The 20,418-nt window shown below is 36.6% G+C and overlaps 2 protein-coding genes across 8 annotated transcripts in view; one reads left to right on the plus strand and one right to left on the minus strand.

Moving 5' to 3' along the window:
- Ackr2 (atypical chemokine receptor 2) overlaps window positions 1-10,634 on the minus strand; it is a 58,454-nt gene extending 47,820 nt beyond the window's left edge. Inside the window, exon 1 of one of the 3 annotated variants that reach the window (XR_005735897.2) lies at window positions 10,000-10,634. The gene's annotated coding sequence lies outside the window, so the exon portion shown is untranslated. The remainder of the gene's footprint in view (window positions 1-9,999) is intronic. The other 2 variants (XM_040290110.2, XM_040290109.2) reach the window with 2 other exon arrangements.
- Window positions 10,635-10,685: 51 nt separating this feature from the next.
- Higd1a (HIG1 hypoxia inducible domain family member 1A) lies at window positions 10,686-19,901 on the plus strand. Of its 5 annotated transcripts, none has more exons than XM_013364096.4 (5): window positions 10,695-10,840; window positions 12,259-12,464; window positions 15,646-15,764; window positions 18,589-18,723; window positions 19,740-19,901. In XM_013364096.4, exons 3-5 carry the CDS (start codon window positions 15,668-15,670, stop codon window positions 19,787-19,789), a joined length of 282 nt encoding a protein of 93 aa, XP_013219550.1. In that variant the 5' UTR covers window positions 10,695-10,840; window positions 12,259-12,464; window positions 15,646-15,667; the 3' UTR covers window positions 19,790-19,901. The 5 variants fall into 5 exon arrangements, with proteins under 5 accessions (XP_005337979.1, XP_013219550.1, XP_013219549.1 ...); XM_013364095.4 differs by lacking the exon at window positions 10,695-10,840 and adding an exon at window positions 10,847-11,101; XM_005337922.5 differs by lacking the exon at window positions 12,259-12,464 and having other exon boundaries at window positions 10,686-10,840.
- Window positions 19,902-20,418: the final 517 nt, after the last annotated feature.

Here is a 20,418-nt window from a genome sequence, read left to right on the forward strand (position 1 = left end):
GCCAGACGAGCACGCTACCCCTTAAGCCACATCCCCAGTACCCCCAAGTGTGCATGTTTGACCCATGTTATATGATCAGCTTTGTGGAGGACATAGCTTTCAAGTCATAGGAAGAGACACAGCAGGAAAGTCCTAACTATCATGCTATCATGATGGGGAGGAGGGAGTGAGTGTGACTAGAGTAACTTTTTTTTGTGTGTGTGCTGAAACTTGAACCCAGGGCTAGGCAAGTACTCTACAACTGAGCTATACCCCAGACCCTTAGAGTAACAACTATTCTGCTATCATTTTTATTGGTAGCTGTGCCTCTCTCTTTCTTTTAAGTTGATGGGCCTAGAATAATTGAAGTTTCACAGACTACACAGCAAAACACTAAAAATGACCCCAAAAGGCATGTGTTTCAAACAAGGACGAGAAAGGATCAGCTTGGACATCAGGAAAAGATTGTATTCAGACAGCAGCATATGAACTTAAAAGCATGTGAAAGGTTTTAAAGATTTTTTTTTCTGATCACAGTAATAAATTTCATTTAATAATATAGAAAAACACAGAAGAAAATAAAAATTGCAAAGTATTCTACTACTCAGATTAATCCACCATTACCAATTGGGGAGCATATCTTATTCATAAATATACAGTAGATAAATATAAATACAGATATTAAAGTACATGAACATAAATATATTCATAGACAAATGTAATTGATGAGTGTTCTGACAGGGGAAATTGAAGGTTAAAAAAATCATGAGAAAAAAATACAATATGAGCACAGGCAAGGAAAAGAAAGGACAGAGAGTCAAGAGTGTTCCAGAGGGGCTGGGGATGTGGCTCAAGCGGTAGCGCACTTGCCTGGCATGCGTGCGGACCAGGTTCAATCCTCAGCACCACATACAAACAAAGATGTTGTGTCCGCCAATAACTAAAATAAATAAATAAATATTTAAAAAATTCTCTCTCTTAAAAAAAAAAAAAAAAAAGAGTGTTCCAGAAAGTGCATGAGCATGAGCTGGGTTCAAAGGACTGGATTCAAATCCTCCCTCTGCCTCTATGGAACCCCAGAAAGTTTTTAACCATGCTAACCTTGTTTCCTCCTGTATTTAGTGGGTATAATTGTACTTACTTGATAAGTAGTTTGGATTATCAGACACACCTTGTCTATGTGTATCAAGTTATCTACTAGCATACCCAGAGAATGGTAGTTTCTGAACAAGAGATGGTGTTGTACAGTAGGTGTCTGTATAGCTTCATGTGGTTCTGTGAGCAGAAGGGCAGCCTGAGGAAGCAGGATGAGGCTTCTCACCACTAGCAGCTTGAGAAAACAAGATGTAAACTGTCTCGCCCATTCAGTAGCTTGAGAAAGCAGGATGCAGACCATCTCCCATCCTTTTCCTTTGCTCTAAAATAGTTTTTTTTTTTAAGAAATCCCCTTAAAAGATGTTTTTCAGATACAATGTTCCACAAACTACCCTAAGGAGCATGCATCAATGACCAAGAGGCAAACTTTACTTCATTATAATACCAAAAAGTTGCGTCCAGGAAAGAGCTGAAGCCTTGTTTCCATGGAAAGTATAAAGGAGATGCTGTCAGACTGTGCCTGTGCAGGACCATTCTGCCCATGTGAGGATGCCCTTTCCCCTTAGGAATATACATTGCTGCACTAATAAAAAAGTTTGCTAGCTTTGGGAAGTCCTAGCTTTGGAAAGATTCCTTGTGTTCTCCTTACTTGCTGCAAACAAATTTCACTTTGTGTGACAAGTATTCTTGGAGTTTTGATCTGATTCAACTCCCACCAAGAAAGAGATAGACCCAGTGAGTCTGATGATAATTCTGCTGCTTCTGGTGGATAATATATCCAAGTAAGATGGAGGCCAGGAACAACTCACTCAGCCCATGGATCAAAAGGATTCCAGATCCTAGTTAGCCATAAGAGTACATTAGCCAGAAATTGTAACAAGCCTTTTGAAAACTATTAAATTGTCCTTAAGCAACAGCCCAGGGGCTGGGATTGTGGCTCAGTGGTAGAGCGCTTGCCTCACCTGTGTGAGGCACTGGTTTCAATTCTCAACACATAAACAAATGAATAAAATAAAGGTCCAGCAACATTTAAAAAAAAAAAAAAGCAACAGCCCACACAATTTCTGAAGGCACCATAAGCTGCACAGTGCACTCAGTTCATTCCCACTGATTTGTAATATCTCTTTGGTCAGCCATATTGTACTAAGCAATAGACCGAAGTTACTAGCTCAGTTTACTAGATTGTTATTTTAATACTCATAACCCCTAAAAATCCCTTCTGACCATCATAAAACAGGATGACAGAAGGACACTAGTAGTTAGTATTTGACTATTGATTTACTTGGGTCAAGCAGAGATCGTCTTTTTCTGATTTTCCCTGAAACAGGGCAAGCAGTTTCCTGTTCCTAGCAAAACCATTAGCACAGGGAGAGTCACTCAGGGACACCAATTTGGGTGAAGTATCTGTTTGCATAATTCATTTTTCTCCTAGAGCTATAAAAGTAATTGCTAATTCATCTCTGGCAAAGGAGACCATTACCCTGTCCTTACTGTGATTTGGATCTAATTTAGATGTCAGCTACACTTATGAGCCCTCAATTCATTAAGCTGTCAAGACAAACAGATGGTGCCTCGTAATCAGTATGAGGGCAGAATGGCTTGGAGAGCTTAGAGATCAGTCAATAAAAACCTATTTGTAGTACCATTGAGTATGGCAGTGCCTCCTGGAAAATTAGCTCATTCGTAAGATTAGCAGACCATAAAAATCACCATAAGTCATTATTGGGAAGACACAGTGGGAGAAATCAGTATTCAAGAGGTATCAGTATTCAAGGGGTATGGAAGGAAGATTGTAGGCGGCAGGTAATCAGGAGGGTCAGAGACAACTGCAGCACTAGCAGCTGTGAATGCAGCCAGTGTCACTGTTACTGTACTCAGTTGCTTGCTTCTGCAAAGAGGCAGCCTGCAGCATTCAACCAGTGTTGCATGGAGGCCTTCTGTGTGCAGGACACTAGCAAGCTCTGTGGAAGATTACAAATACAGATACAGCAGGAGTTCTGCTGCCAGGGCACTTGTAACCCAATGTCCATGCATAACCACAGTGCTCAACATAATCCCACGTGACAGCAACAAGCCAGAAAACCCAGGTGGCAAATCATGTTTATCCTTTCCACTTGAAAGAGCTTTTTGCCTGTGGTCAATAAAGAGCTTTTGCTTCTAGCAATCAATGATTTTTTTATTATTTTAATTTTTAGTTTCCGGTGGACACAACATCTTTATTTTATTTTTATGTGGTGTTGAGGATCAAACCCAGCCCCGAGCATGCCAGGCGAGCGTGTTACCGCTTGAGCCACATCCCCAGCCCCAGCCTCACAATCAATGATGTTTTTGTGTAATATACTCTCATATCTGTATAAATACAGATTATAAATAAAGCAATCTTATTAATTAAAGTTATAAGCTTTCTAATTTTTAAAAATCAGGATATGTCCCACATAAAACTGAATACTAAAAAGATCAAATTTTGCCTTCTCAATATCTACTGAAAAATATATTTAATGACAAAATGATATAAAATTATGTACATTTTTAAGACATGGTTGTGTTGTTCATTCTGAATATAATGACTTCAAAACATAAAAGAAGGCAAACTTGAGTTTAGTCAGGAAAAGTCTAAACCCCACCTGCCCATTCTCCCCACAGGAATTTGAGGAGCTGGGATTTATCCAAGATCCATTTTTAAGTGACAACCTCACAGGTTGTTATTTGAAAACACTGCCATTAAAACCATCTGTGTCAAACCTAACATTATGCAAATGTCTTTCTTAGGTCTGTTTAAGTGCTTTCCTGTTCAAATGACCCTCTTAGTAATGATGCTTATGGAAACTGCAAATCTGGCCCAGTCTGGTAAGAACACAGTGCTATGAAAGTGAAGACAGTTTCATTATGGCCATAAATTTTATAGGGCTGTCCCCTCATCATTTGGTTCTCAGCACAGATGTCACTGGTTAGATGTGGAGAAAGGAGGGCATGGCATCAGGGATCTACACATTTCATATTTGATGAATGGGGTGGATAGCAGTTTGACCAACCAAGTTAGGGAATTTAGAAAAAAGTGCAGGCTTTGGGGAAAGGGTTATCCCAAGCAGAGGGAAGAAGAGAGATGATTAATTCAGTTCATCATGAACTTGTTGTCTGTGGAATCTGAAGATGGAAATGTCTAACACACAACTGAATAGTTTGGAACTCACACAAGAAGTACAGCAAAGAGAACATCAGCATACAGATGAAAGTAAAACCCCACAAAGGTTCATAAGATCACTCCAAGAGGAAGAAATAGGGTAAGAAAGAAAGTGAGTGAGCAGAATCCTGGAACACCTCAATATTTAAGGTTAGAGGAAGTTAATTCAGTAACAATAACTGAGAAAAGAATGGCCAGGGGCTGGGGATGTGGCTCAAGCGGTAGCGTGCCCGCCTGGCATGCATGCAGCCCGGGTTCGAGCCTTAGCACCACATACAAACAAAGATGTTGTGTCTGCCGAAAAATAAATAAATATTAAAATTTTTTAAAAAAGAATGGCCATATTGGAAGAATAAGAACATAGGTGCCAATCAAAGATTCCTAATGCCAATATGTCAGAGGACAAGTAGGATATGAACAGAGAAACTGAAATATGAACGTTGAATGATGTCCTTCACCATCATAGGCTTGGAAGTATAGGAACAAGAACCATTGGGTTTGGTTAATGGTATGGATTGGGGGAGAGGTTGAGAGAATATGTGCTACTTTTTTTCTCCAAAGCTGGCAGTGATTGCTGTGCAAAGGAAGATGGTACTCAAGACCACAAGAAATGACTGAAAAGGGTATATGTAAGTGTACAAGTAGAGGCAAGAGGAAAGAAGTTGAGATAATTTCTCAATGGACTCAGAGAAAAGGGTTAGTGGTGAAATCAGGGGAAGGGAAGAACAGGCTGAACAGAGATAAACAAGAGGACTGACTTTGAGCGTGGGGTCAGGAAACTTGAAGGTCTAAAGAAAAGTGGTTTTCCTGCGGTTGCATCATTGGTTACTGCTCAGAGACATGGCAGCAAGTGGAAGGAGGCTGCCTAAAGAGGGAACTAACATACTATTACAACACATTGTTGGTGGTGTAATAAGGGCCTTTAGATCTCTCAAACCAATCCTGTAAGGTATTTATTTATTAATACCCCCATTTTGTTGATGAAAAATTTGAGATTCCAAAGAGCTACATAACCTGTGCAAGTCATAATGTTAATCAGCATTCAAACTGGTATTCAAATCCATGTCTTTTGACCTCGTGTTTGGTAGTAATCGTGGAGCACCAAGCCAAGGCTCTTTCCACTCTGTATTTTTTCTCATTAGTAAGTGTTCTACTGCTGAACAAAAACAAATCATACTAAGTGCATCAGTGGAAAAATCCACTCAAGACTAAAATATTTTAAATATAATATCTTTGTTTACTATGACATAAATACATAAATCCTACTGTTACTGTGGTTACTAATGGAAAAAATATTTTATACAGTTGACTGAAACCAGTGATATAAAAATAGAAGACTATGTAAACTAGAGGTAAAAAGTACCTATTATTTGCTTATTTTTTTGCTCAAGTATACCATACTAGTTCTGAGCACCCTATATTTATCATTTTTATGGAAATCTTCCATAACCAAACGTAAAGCTCATACATACACTATACACACAAAATGAAACTACTGTTTATAGGTAATTAAGTTGGATCTAAAAAAAATCTATAAACCAACCCCCCACAAATATAATGATGAACACATAAGGCACTTACTACGTGCCAGGCAATGTTAGGGTTTAGGTACTATTAACACTCCCTAAGAGTTCTACCAGGTAAATCCTTATTAATGTACAAATGAAGATATTGAGACCCAGAATGATTAAATAACTTGCTTGGGATCACACAGAAGCAAAGCAAGCTTGAGAGTCTGTGGTCTTAAGTAGTGTCACACTACCTTTCATGAGAGAATGGACAGATCCCATCCATTTTACTCTACTACCAAGAACTTCATATGCACCTTGCTCTTGTCAACATCCTGCTCCAGAACCTTCAAGGGACACTTAATAGAATACTGTCCAAGTTCTTTAATTAGCATTTAAGGTCCTCCCAACTGTTACTCAAGTCTACTTTCTATTATTCTGACTCTGGTCACAAAGATTTTCCTTTTCCTACTTATTGTCAACAGAGCTACATAGTCTACTTCCTTTCTGCCCCCAGTTTGCTCCTTCAGAAATACCCTCCCAATATAATTGCATTCTAGTTATTCTCCAGAGCTCATTAAAATCCTAGTCCCAAGAAGCCTTTGAAACTGTTCCATTTACTATGATATCGACCTGAAATTCCATTCAAAGCACTTACAGACTATCTTTACTAGGTCTATATACCCATTCCTTTGACCTACTCACACTATAACTTATTTCAAAGCAGGTTGAGTCCAGTGCAGATACTCAGCACAATAATGTTCAAGAATTGCTGATGGTGACTCCCAACTCTGGTTTAAATATACCTGTAGATATTACCAATCTCTCAAAAGATTTAACATTTGTTTTAAACAAAGTTCAACAAAGACAGCACAGTATTTTAAAAGGATGACAAAAATAGGGCAATGCCTTTTACGTTGGGCCTTAGCTTAAATAGACATCTGAGTTTAGAAGCCTTTTTCTCTTGCAGTTGATATGATGATGTCTAGACAGCTACTTGGAGCATAAGAAGTTACAGAAGTTTCTATGAAGAGGGGTCAAGAGCAAGGCTGACAGACATTCTTGCACTGCTTTTCTTTATTCTATAAACTATAGGTGAGTTGATTTGATACTTTAGAAAACAAATCATTTTTAAAGTCTTATGCATCAATTAGATTTCAAAATGACACACAGTAAAGAGAATGAAATAATAATCTTACACATTTGTTAACACTTATAATGTCGACATTATAAAAATGTAAATTTGCTATTGTTTTCTTATAACATGATATGGAATAAAGTGTAGAAGAACAATTTCCATTTAAAAAGTCTTCTGGTATGGGAATGTAGCTCAGTGGTAAAGTGCTTCCCAGCATGTCACCCCCCACCCATCTGTTTCAGATATTTATCAACATTTATCAAAATTTTGGGTATCTACCTACTAAACAGAAAAATAATTTCTCACACAAATTGGCAACAAAACCGCAAGTAAATTGGCACAAACAGAAGTCCCTTATTATTACATTAAGCTTGTAATATGTTCTAATTTGCAAGAATTAAAGTTTCTCAGGATGAGACTGAGGTCATTGATGTGAAACTTAAAAACATCTCACTATGGAATAAATTCCACGTTCTGTTCCTTGCCAGAGATCAGAAAATATACAACTTCCTAACAAATAAGGTAGTTTTGAGTTTTCATATTCTGAAACAGTGAAGTATTTAAACAGTACATAAAAGAATAAAGGTATAGTGTACTAGAGTTACAAATTCTTGAATTTGTATACAGACCATGGAGGGCAAACTGACACAATTTAATATTATCCACTGTAACAGACTTACTTAAAAAATATATTAAAATCCCTAGGCACAGTGGCCCACCCACATCTGTAATTCCATTGACTTGGAAGATTGAGGTAGGAGGATCACGAGTTCAAAACCAACTTCAGCAATTTAGCTAGGCTCTAAGCAACTAAGTGAGGCCCTGTCTCTAAATAAAATTTAAAAATGGGCTGGGGATGTGGCTCAGTGGTTAAATGCTCTTGGGTTCAATCCTAGGTAACAAAAAAAAAAAATCAAAACAAGGCCATACTACAGCTCTTGTGACAAATTTTGATTTAAAAATTATCTTATTTTTTCTGATGGCCCTGATGTTAAAATAGAGCTCATTTCAATCAAGACCAACATTAATAGCATTGGTCACATTACATAACTGTTTAAATCAATCACTTTATCACATCCAAGGATGTAAATCAAAAGGTTAAAAACTTTCATTAAAGGTCTCTCGGGTGTACAAGTTCCTTTGGAGTTGGGGATGTGGCTCAAGTGGTAGCGGGCTCGCCTGGCATGCGTGGGGCGCTGGGTTCGATCCTCAGCACCACATAAAAATAAAATAATGTTTTGCCCACCGAAAACTAAAAAATAAATATTTAAAAAAATTCTCTCTTTAAAAAAAAAGGTTTTTCATTTAATACTGCATTACAATACTAAATGGTCTGACCCCATGACCTGGGGCTGGTTCTCAGGAAGGCTCATTTATTTAGGTTCTGCCTGTGTCACTTAAATCATTCACTTAAATTCTCAAAATCTCTATTTGCATAAAAAGTGAACTAGATGACTTTTAAGGTCCCTTTAATAACACAAGTCTAAATCTTCAAAAAAATTTAGAAATGTGTTGTTTAAAATCTTTCATAAACATTTACACTTTATCTCTCTTGAAAAGTAATAAGGTATGATTACCTGAGGAAAAACTGCATCCATCCCAATAATTACCTTAAGGGCCTGCCACAACAAATTCGGCCCTATTGTAACACCTCTAGCTAGACAAGGGCTGTTAGGCACTGAACAAATCTGGGGAATAGGAAAGGGCAATGATATATCTGTGCTTTTTTTTAAAAAAAAAAAAAGAGGAAGTGAGGCCTGTTTACTTACTCACCCAACTTTTTAAACAATTTCATCCAAAAACTGATTACATTTTACTTGATTCATATTTCAATCAAATACTAATAGACTGGACTGAAAGTTATACCATTTATGTGACTAATCTCAATAAAAATGATTTTAAATAATGCATTGTTTTGAAATTGAGAAAATATCTGTCAGTGCTGTTTTTACTGTTCTATGACATCCTCTCTTGACTCAGTTCATACTTTCTCCCTTAACCCAAACTGTCAGGGCTGTTATACTTTTGTCAAAAGATGAATCTTTTATTCTCCTTCAAATTTAATATCACTTCAAGTTGGGTCAGATCAATGAATTATGTCAAAAAAATAGTCTCAATAGAAAGATTTGAGGACACAAGTGTGTATCTTCCACATAGTCACAGCTGTAAAGGAAGTGCATTACCTAACTCTACTTAAATTACCTATGTGGCTTGGTCATCCCAGAATTATCTAAACTCTAAATAATATTATATACAATGTTTAGAGTAATGAGTTCAGTAGGTATAAAAATAAAACTTCTACTTCTAAAAAAATGACCTGCTGTGGAAACAAAATTCCTAGTTTACCATCCTGGAACTCTGTTACTTAGTAGCTATGACTTTATACCCAACATCATGTCTAACAGTAATTGGCTTTATAGGTGCATATACTTACCACATAAATTCCTAGAGGGCAAGGTCTGCTTTTCACACAATAGCTAACACTCTACATGTGTTTTCTCATTAACCATCACAACTGTTACCCATTTTACAAGTGAAAAAAATGACATTTTGAGAAGTTAAACTCAATATCATAGCTAACATGTTGCCAATCTGGGACTTCAACTCAGATTTGCCTGACCCTTTATCTCATTCTCTGGAACCAAGTAAGTTACATAGCAGTAAAGTGTATGAATCCCCTTCAGGAATGACTAATCTTTGGTCTTTGTGGTTGTCAGATTTTATATTTCCAGAATCAAAGGACTTAATGACTTTTAGTTTACCTTCATATTAGACAGTGGGGTGCTTTAATTTTAATAATCCTAAATGAGTTCCTGAGCTTAAAGTTCTCCAGTTATTGCAGCAGTTTCGTCTTACTTCATTTACCTTTATTGGGTTCCTACTGAGCACAAATAGTGGGCAAGGAAATACCAGGATCAAAAATAATAATAATAATAATAATAATAATAATAATAATAATGCCCCTTCGGGTAGTGAAAGCTACCACAAAAATCAAGGTATGGAATTTTTAATTTATCATACACAGCATGAACTGTTTCCAACAAGGCTTAACTCAAATGATTTTCAAAATCCTCAGCCCAAGGCATTTTAGTACCTACCTGTATGCTACAGCACTTAGCAGTCAGCCTTGTTAAACTCCAATTTACTCATAGATACCTCCCCAATGCAATCGACAACGTTTTCCATCAGTTCGTCAGTATTCACTGATCATCTGCCCTATGAACAAACAAGGAGTCCTGTCCCCAGAAACTGGCAGCCACAGGCCTCTTGACTTTTCTTTAAAGGTCCCCACCCCTGTATGAAGTCGCTTCTCTAGCGGCCACTGCTCCACTGGAGTGTAAACTTGAAGGGACTTCAAAGAGACCAGACTGCACACGTTCAGAGCGGATAATCGCCGGGGCAGCGGAATGGACAGTAAGCTTAGCAGCCCCGCCGCCCCGGGACCGGCGCGAGCTCGCGTCACATTCGCCGCCTCCCGAGAAGCTGCGACCCACGCGCTCACCGCCCGCCCCTCCGTGCCTGCGGCATTCCGCAAGAGGCCGGGTTCAGAACCAGGCCTACGCGAAGTTCGTTCCTGCTCCCGGAAGGGAAAAGGGAGAGGAAATCTGAGGAGCCTCAGAACCGGTTCCAGCAACCAGGGAACAACCCAGTACGAACTCTCAACTGTGAGGCCTCACGTCTAACACGCACTAGGCGCAAGAGCCAGGGACGTGAGCCCCGCCCGCCCGCGAAGCCCCAGCCAATCCGGAATCCGCTCCGGTAGCCTCACGCGCCGTGCACACACGCACGCAACGCGGGGACACGACCCTCCCCGCGACCGGTTACCAGTTTCTGATTGGCTGGGATGGGCTGTGGGCTGGAGTTGGAGTAACCGCGCGGACGGGGCGCGCGGACTGGGTACACAAGCCGGTCCGGTGGTGAAGGGTTTTGTCGCTTTCGGTAAGAGGAACGTAAGGCCGGCATTATGAGTCAGCTCACCCGACGGCGGCCCCGGAAAAAGCGGGCAGCGCTTGAATGGATCTAAAGGATCTTGGGAGGTTTGGGGCCGGTGGCTGAAGGGGAGCGATGGCCGGGGCAAGGGAGGAACGTGTAGCTGGCGGCCTCGGGTCTCGCGGATCGTGGGAAGGAAGGGTCGGTAGACAAGGCCGGGTCCTTTCGGCGAGCGGATGCGGAGGCAGAGAGGATTGAAGCAAGAGAAGTGTGAGACCCTGGGGCCCTGGGGAGGGGATGCTACTGGGGCTGGTTGTGGGGAGGAGGAGCCTGAGCATGCCCTGAGCTCGGAACCGTGTTGGGATCCGGGGCTGAGGAGGGATAGTGAGCGTGAGCGCTCCGGCCTTGGAGCCCTGACAAGGTCACGGGAAGAGAGAGGACAAGAGGGTGAAAGGTTGAGGAAAGGGCGTGAAACCAGAGGATCTTCCAACCTAGATCTTCCCTGATCCCCAGTCCGGTGTTTCCTTCCATCCTTTGCGACCCTATCCTACGCCGTGAAGGTGAGAAGGCCTAAGGCCTGATATAAACTATCTGTAGCAGCATTAAAATTTCTTTCTGACAAGTAAACCTGCCAGTTGGAGGTTACAAATGCGTAGCGTGAGTTCAAAACTGTGAGAAGCCAAAATGATTTAGCAATTCGTCTTTCGCTTTTATTCTTGGTTGGAAGGAGCTCTTTCCTTCTTCTGGGTAATACCCACCAAAGGAATCTATGCTTCAGAAAGTACCAAGGCACTTTTCAGTGTGACCGGTTTGGTGGCAAAGTTCTGAAAATTGAAGTAGTTTAGCACAACACGAATTCGGAGTCCTGTATAGCAGCAGATACTCTCATACTTTTTTGTGCACCAGAATCATTTAAGGGGGCCTCTTTAAATACTGATTTGTTGGGTCCTGTCCCAAATCATCTGAGTCAGAATTTTCAGGCTGGGGCGTTGGCAGCCATTTTAAACAAGCTGACAGGTGACTGATGCAGAATCAAAGTTTGACACATTGTATTAGATCATAGTTACTCTGACCAGATCCTTTACATCACCTTATGCTAGGCAGCTCATTTTCCCTTTCACCTCTTCTAGTAGTAGTAAGCTTACAGAATAATTGGTGTTCTACAAACTGAATATCTTGTTATCATTTCCTCTTTTTGTCTCTGTTCAACTTTCTGGCAAATCTGGAGTAATCACGTGGGTGAATGAGATACTAAAGGAAAATTAGTGAAAAAGATGATTGAAAATCAAAAGAAATAAAAATTGTTGGATTAGTTAAAATCACTGAGGGAATAAGACTATTTAATGTAGACATGCCTTAAACAATTTTTTACAATTCAAAGAGAGTGTTGTGGGTTTTAATTAAAGAATGTACTTTTATTTTTTCAGATTAAATTTGTACCAGCATCAATAGAATGATGGTTTAGTAATCTCTTATCAATCCAAAAGAACCCTGGACTCTATCAGGAGAGCTGGATCTAATCCTACTATTCTGATTCTATTCTCCCTGAGATGTATTCCTGGTTTTGAGCAATTCATATAATCCTTCAGGACCCTTTTCCAACCTATAAAATAAGGGTATTGATAATCATCTGGTGCGTGTTGCTTTCAAATTATATGATTTGTGGTTATTGACTTTGAAACTTTAAGAATGACATTTTCAATTTTAGTAGCTATAAATCATGAATACTTGGGAAACTCTAGATGGCATTAAGACAATTATCAAAAATTTATATTCAGAAAGTATTTTAGGTATAAGAATATATAGACTACATTAGAATTATATCATTTATAAAAATAATAGAGATATAATTTGAATTTAGAACAACAACTCTGTTATATGTGTTAGATTTTTTTAATATTCATCTTTACTGACTTTTATCTCAAAATGTGTACATGATGTGTTCCGGATCAGAGACAGATAATCATTATTTCTTTTGTGTGTGTGTTATATATATATATATATATATATAGTTGATGAACACAATACCTTTAATTTATCTTTTATGTGGTGCTGAGGATCGAACCCAGTGTCTCACATGTGCCAAGCAAGTGCTCTACCACTGAGCCATAGCCACAGCTCCTAATCATTAATGTTTTAAAGCAAATAATAACCACAAGGTTTTCCACACCCTGATCCCCACCCCCACCCCCCTGAACTGGGGATTGAACACAGAGGGGCTCTATGGCTGAGTTATATCCCCAGTCCTTTTAATTTTTTTTTTTTTTTGGTGGGGGGAGGGTCTCACTAAATGGTTGAGGTTGGCCTGGAACTTGAAATCCTTCTTCCTTCTCCAGAGTCACTGAGATTACAGGTGTGTACTACTGTGCCCAGCCCTACACCCTGATTCTTACTGCAAAGCTTCTCTCAGAAAGCTAAATCAAATATCCTACTCATACAAATTTTAGAGTCTGTATCATAGATAAGGAATGGAAAATGACAGACTTCGTCTGTTCTTCTTTGTATATACAGTAAAGAGAGAGTTATCTCCCCCCTTCCTGAAAGGAGAAAACCTTTTTGCTTAATGGACCTGTGGATGATTATAGTCATCCACATGTGAAATAATTAGAGGAAAACCCACCAACTTTCTAAATTTTAAAGTCAATAGTCAAGTGATATTTTAGATTGGGAATAATTAAGGCAAAGGAGGAAAACGTATCTGCCAAAGAAAATGTATTGTGGTCTGTAATGGTTTTGTCTCTTGAGGCTTCAAGAAACCAAGACCTTAGCTCATCATTTATTTTTTTCATAGATATATATGAATAATAAAATAAATTAATGAGGCTGTGGCTGTGGCTCAGTGGTAGAGCACTAGTCTCCTACACACGAGGCCCTAGGTTCGATTATTATAAAAATAAATAAAAGAAAAGTAAATAAAGATAAATATAAAAATAAAGATAAAAAAATTTAAAGAAAAAAGAAATCACTTTAAGTATATACAGTTTGGTTTTTTCATACTGACTGATTAACTCTACAAATACATATAACTTATTTTTAATTGTTGAGAAACATAACTTTTAATCAACAAACATTTTGTGGTGTACTTATTCTGTATAGGTCGTTGCAGTAAATCATGGAGATACAGAAAGTATAGGATTGCATAACCAAAGTACATATTGTAGACTTAAAGAATCAAAGAGGACTTTCCAGAGGGAACTAGTTAGGATGCAAACCTGAAAAAATAGGGGTTAGTTAAGAAAGTTTCCAAAGGAGATGGAAAGTGGGGAGAGAGAAGAAAACTGTCATAGGAAAAGGAATCAGCTTTTGCAAAGGCCAGAAGTATAGAGAAAATCTAAGAGATTTAATGTCATTACAATGTGGCATTGAGAAAAAAAGGTGGAAAGAGGATTTGTGATACACACAGTTATATATTTGAGAAGTTTATGAATAGGAATGAAGGCAGCTAATAAACATCCCAGCCTAAAATAAACTCAGTGTTAAATTCCTCTGTTTAGTTCTTCAAATCAAATCTCATGTCTTTTCTTTATGAAACTTCTCAAGCCTTCTTTAGACATCACTCCTTTGAAATTCAGTTTTGTCCCTTACATTATTGGCAATTAATCACATTTTCACTTCTCTTTTTAAATAGTACTTAGTTTTTGAACCATTAGTTCCTTTAGTATTTATCTCTTTAAATATACCAAGCATTCTGGACCTGGACCTTATTAATTAAGCCTTATATATAATAAAATTTAATAAGAGTTTATTCACTTTTGAAATAATGGAGTACCCAAAAAAAAAAGTCTAATTTGAATTTTCCCCTGTAAAGTTTTCTTCTTTGTTAGATGGTTCTTCTCAATGGAGTGGGGCTTTGAGGGATGAATTCAATTCTCAAACTAAACATGCCCTTGATGTACTATGAATTGAAATGCATTCTGCTGTTGTATATAACAAATTAGAACAAAAAAATTAATTTAAAGAAATACTAAAAATACCACCCCCTTTAGAATTGCATTTTCTTGAGGGCCCTTACTGCCATTTATCCTGTTCAAATAGCAAATTGTTGATGAGGGCTTCTCTTATTGAAGGGAGTGTGATGCACATGAGAAATTCAGAAGTGAAGGTAGGATTTTTATATGGATAATGGGATGGTCAGTGCACTTATGTATTGTGTTTGACTTCTTTATTTTATCTGTAGGGTAAAGTTTATGGGCAGTTCAGATAAGTGTCAGGCTGGTCACTTGCTTTTTTTGGTGCCATTAAAGGAACAATATAAGAAAAAAGTAGTTTTAAAAGGATCCATTTCTAGCAACATTATTTAAAATAAGTCTTTGTCTCTAAAAGGAATAAATAATAAACTAGGTAGAAAATCTGGCTATTTGAAATAATCTTTAAAAAAAATCCCACCATCAATAGCAGAGATTAGTGTAACACAGTGGAAATATTCAAAGGTGGCATGTTGCAGTTACCAAATTAGCATTTGAAGGCAATTAAAACTGTGTTTAACTATACTTTAAAGTGCTTAATAGAATTTCCAACATGATATTGAAGAGTCAGTAGGAATTATCACTTTGTTTTGAGTACTGTTTTTAATAGTATGATGACATTTAAAAGAAATTGGTTGTTTGTGAGAAAAGGTAAAATTATGGAATAATAAATATATACAACTCTAAAGATGGCTATAGATTTAAAATAGTAATTTCTAAAAATATTTTTCAAAGTTCATGAGTAACACATATCAGGTTACTCATGGAAATTAGGAATATTTACATTCATTCAGGTATTGAATAGTGTTCTAGATGCTTTTATAGAACCTCATAGAAATTCTCTTTCAGGAAGTTTCTTCAAGCAATCACTATGTCAACCAACACAGATGTTTCTCTTTCTTCATATGATGAAGATCAGGGATCTAAATTTATCCGAAAAGCTAAAGAAGCACCATTTGTGCCTATTGGTAAGTTGGACTTCGATATTCTGATACTCAGTCTGCTATAAGCTTAAAACAATGAAAGCATGATAAGCTTATTCATTGAGCACATCCTAAAATAATTTATTTTCAAGTATTTTTTATTATGTTATTGAAATATGCCGAATACAAAATTCTTCTGTGTGTATTTAGACATCTTATCTTATTGACTCACATATCAGTGAGGAGTTGAGGAATCCCAAGTCTACCTTCAGGCTCAATGACTTAGCAAGACTCAAAAGATTCAAAAAAGTATTAGAGTCATGGTTATGGTTTATTATAGCAAAAGGTTATAGGTTAAAGTCAACAAAGGCATGTGAGATAAAGTCCAGGAGAAACCAAGCATAATGTTCCAGGTATCCCCTCCCAGTGGAGTCACACAGTGACATTTAATTCTTCTGGCAATGACATGTGGCAACATATGCAAAGTACTGTCATCCAGGGAAGTTTACCAAGCCTTGGTGTTCAGGTTTTACTGGGGGTGAGTCACATAGGCATGCAGTCCCTTGGAAGACATAAAATACAAAACTACGTGATCATCTCAATTGAAATCTTAAAATCAGTGTATTAGAATCAAGTTTATTCCAGAAATCAAAAAGAAATACAAATTATACTTTTAGATTTGAAACATTAAAAACATACCCTTTAAAGTCAGAAATAAGACAGGAATATATGTGAACACTATTATTGTTGTTTGAAGTTGTATAAGTACATGAAAAAAGCTGTACATACTTTAGGAAGTGGGGTGTGTGTGTGTATTTTTCCTATACAGATAGTTACATATAGTTTTATGTGTATAACTATCTGTATAGGAAATCTAAGAAAATAAGTGAAGAACAACTGAAATCAATTTCATGAATGCCTCACAAAACATCTAGGAATATTTAAGGCTTACCTAGAGAAATTAAAACTACAAAATTGTATTTAAGGACACAAAAGGTTTGAATGAAAATTGATAAATGTACCACATTCTAGGATTCTCCTTAAATCCTTTCTCGTTTCTAATGGTGTCTTTTGATTTTCTTTGTCTTTGGTTAGTCTTCCAGGAGCTTGTACTCTTGATCCTTTTCAGTGCTAATGTAATTGCTTGAATTTCCTAATCTCTCAGGTTTTATTTTAACCTCCATACTCAAGTAGAAGTACATAACTTCTCAGTGGTTAGTGGTGTGTATATATGGCTATTTTGATAGCTAAATTTTGATTTTATGTTTACAATCTTGGAATACAACCTTTCTGGAATTTGAAAGTTTCTTTGTAGCCTAATACATGTTCTCATTTTGCCAAAGCTTCATAGACATTTGAAAGAATAGGTGATCTCTATGTTTTAAATTAAAATATTGAATTTTATTTATTTTAAAATATTATAATTTAGTAAAGTTATAATGACACCATTTAATTTGGTCATTTTCTAATAGAAACATTATTTTTCCCATTTTTGTCATCTTCAAGTATGATATGCCTTATGTTGCTAACAATTTTTTGCTTCATTTATTTTGTTGCTATGTTGATTAGATTATTTAAAGTTTATGACTACTTTTATAAACTAACCTTTTATTATAAAATGCCTGCATGTATGACATAATCAGTGCTTTTTAACCTAGAATTCTACTTGGATATTAGTATTGACACCCCTGCTTTCTTTTTGTTTGCATTGCCTAGTCTTATCTAGGCAAATTCTTTTATTTTTAACTCTTTAGTGTAAATTAGTTATGTTTCCTGGAAGAATATGTCCAGGTTTTGTTTTTTTAACCTAGAAGAGGACATTAACCTATGTTGATATTATTGTAATAAGTTCTCTTAGTTTTGTTTCTACTATATACTTTATTTTCTGTTTGTTGTGCTTATTGTTTCGTTTGTTCTTTTATTTATTTATTTTTTTAATGTTTTGGAAGTTCAGCTATTCCTATACTACTGGTAGTTAGTTTTACAATTTTAATTGGGGCGTATTTTTTCACTTACTTCAAAAGTTAAAATGAACATTATAATAATTATAACTTTAATTTCAGATTATTAGTTTTTACTATTAATTTCTCCATCACACCCAGGTATTTTTCATAGGATTTACTAACTCTATTGCTTACCACCATATCTCACACTCTGTTTATTTCTTTCTCACTTATTAATTTCTTGAACTGTCTTTTTTTTTATTTCCTCAAGGTTTTATATAAGTACATGGGTGATTACACTTTGAAAACATCCAAGATCATGTCATTCCTGAATGTTTTTTGTCTTCTAAATGATTGAGAACTTGGTCTTGCATAGAATGTTAGGGTCATTATCCATTTAATTCAAACTCTTAGTATTGCTCTATTGCTTTGTCTATGCAGTGCTATACTTTCCAGTATAGTATCTCAGATTTTGAAGTATATAGACAAGATCTCTCAGTGCTAGTAAAGTATAGATTGTCTCTGTGATATTAAGTTATTGCCTTTAGGAAGAGCAGTAGGACAGGAAGGAAGAGTTATAAACTCATTCCATAATATATAAGACATTGAGCATATTTGTTGTTTTTTAATAATCATTAGCTTAATTCCTATTATTCCCTGATACGCCTTTAAAAGGCCTTTATTTAGTGTGGCTCCACAAACCACATTTTAAAAAATAACCCTGACTTTCTGAATTTGCTAATGTTTGCTATCAATTATAGATTTTTGGGTTCTAGGGGGATATTTTTTTAAACTGTTATTTGTGTTCAGCTAATTATTGATCTGATAAATTATAGAAATAATAGAAAAGACACTGATTAATGTTAAAATCCTCTTGGTCCCCTTCCTCTATGCATCTAACATATTTACAACTATTTGTTTTACAGGAATGGCAGGTTTTGCAGCAATTGTTGCATATGGATTATACAAATTAAAGAACAGGGGAAATACTAAAATGTCCATTCACCTGATTCATATGCGTGTGGCAGCCCAAGGCTTTGTTGTAGGAGCGATGACTCTGGGTAGGTTCCTAAAGGAAATTTCAAATTTGTGGTTTCCCATTAATGTATTTCTTTAAAAACAAAACAAGAGAGGTACTTTTAGCAGACCTTGAAGCAGTTTGAAAATACAAGTCATTTTCACCTAAAAATTGAATTAATAAAAATAATTAAAGTGTGATACAGTTTTACTGTCTATGATATATCCTATTAAGGTTTTAAAGAAAGATTTAGGTTTTAAAGTCTATCACTGAATTTATAATTTCATTGAAGAATCCAGACATGCAAATAGGGTTGGTAGTAACATCAGTTTTCTGAGAAAGACCTGATTGCTATTTTACTGAGTTTTTAAAGATGAAAAAGGTTTTTTAAATGTTTTTTTTTTTAATTTTTTATACCTTTATTTGTTTATTTTTATGTGGTGCTGAGGATTGAACCCAGGGCCTCGCATGTGCTAGGTGAACGCTCTACCGCTGAGCCACAACCCCAGCCCTTTAAAATGTTTTTATATATATGCTTTGGTTGGCATTATAATTTTTTTCTGGCAAGGAGGCTACTGAGGATTGAACTCATGGGCACTCAACCACTGAGCCATATCCCTAGCCCTATTTTGTATTTTTTTTAGAGACAGGATGTCACTGAGTGCCTTGCTTTTGCTGAGCATGTCTTAGAACTCATAATCCTCCTGCCTCAGCCTCCCAAGCCGCTGGGATTACAGGTGTGGGCCACCACGCCTGGCTATAATTTATTGACTATCTGGTGTTATGGCAACATTGTGACTCCTTTTAAAAATGCTAGATCAATATTCGTTGATCTTTAAAACAAATATTGTAACATTATGATATATTCATACTAGCCTTGAGAAATTATATATAATAAGAGTTTTAGAAATTTAAATTGTTTAGGAAAATAGGATCTATTCCTCTTGTAAATATTCTGTACTAGCAAGGGTACTATTTTTAGCTATTCTGTGAATGTTTTGTATTTTCTTACTATTGAAGAGAATATTTTAATACTTAACTAGCATTCTTTTTCTCTAGGTATGGGCTATTCCATGTATAAGGAATTCTGGGCAAAACCTAAACCTTAGAAGAAGAGATGCTGTCTTGGTCTTGTTGGAAGTGCTTGTTTTTGTTATGTTAAAGTTATATGTTTATGTCAAAAAATAAATCCCTTGAGTGGGTTCAGGCTGTAATACGGTACTTTGAATAATGGCTTCTTTTCTTGCCCACTTGATTTGCCTGGTTATCAAATTATTAATGACTTCATTGACTGGATCATTCAGGGAAGTCAAGTTATCACAAAAGAAACATACACTGGATAGTGTTACAACACTCACCTTCTTAAATGCTTATGACAGAAATTACTTCTAAAGAAGACAAAAGGCCAGGCCTGAATTACTCCCAGTTTACTACAGAATATCATACACATATTTTGAATGTTGGGTGGGAATCCTACTTAACCCAGTTAATTTAACTTTTTTCTACCTGCCTTGTGAACTGGTTTAAGAACTTCAGTTTTTTAGTGTTAGTTGGCTCTTAAAGAACTATTTCATATTTCACAAAATGTGAAATATAACTTGTAAATCTTCCCACAACTGAAAGAGAGAGAAGAAGGGAGGGAGAGTGTGTGTGTTTTTAAACCATACCTGGAAAACTCACAACAGAACTGATAGAAGTAGTATTTATTTCAGAATCACACTTATAAACATAATAATTT

The sequence above is a fragment of the Ictidomys tridecemlineatus genome, chromosome 2 (assembly GCF_052094955.1).
Source record: "Ictidomys tridecemlineatus isolate mIctTri1 chromosome 2, mIctTri1.hap1, whole genome shotgun sequence".
Lineage (NCBI taxonomy): Eukaryota > Metazoa > Chordata > Mammalia > Rodentia > Sciuridae > Ictidomys > Ictidomys tridecemlineatus.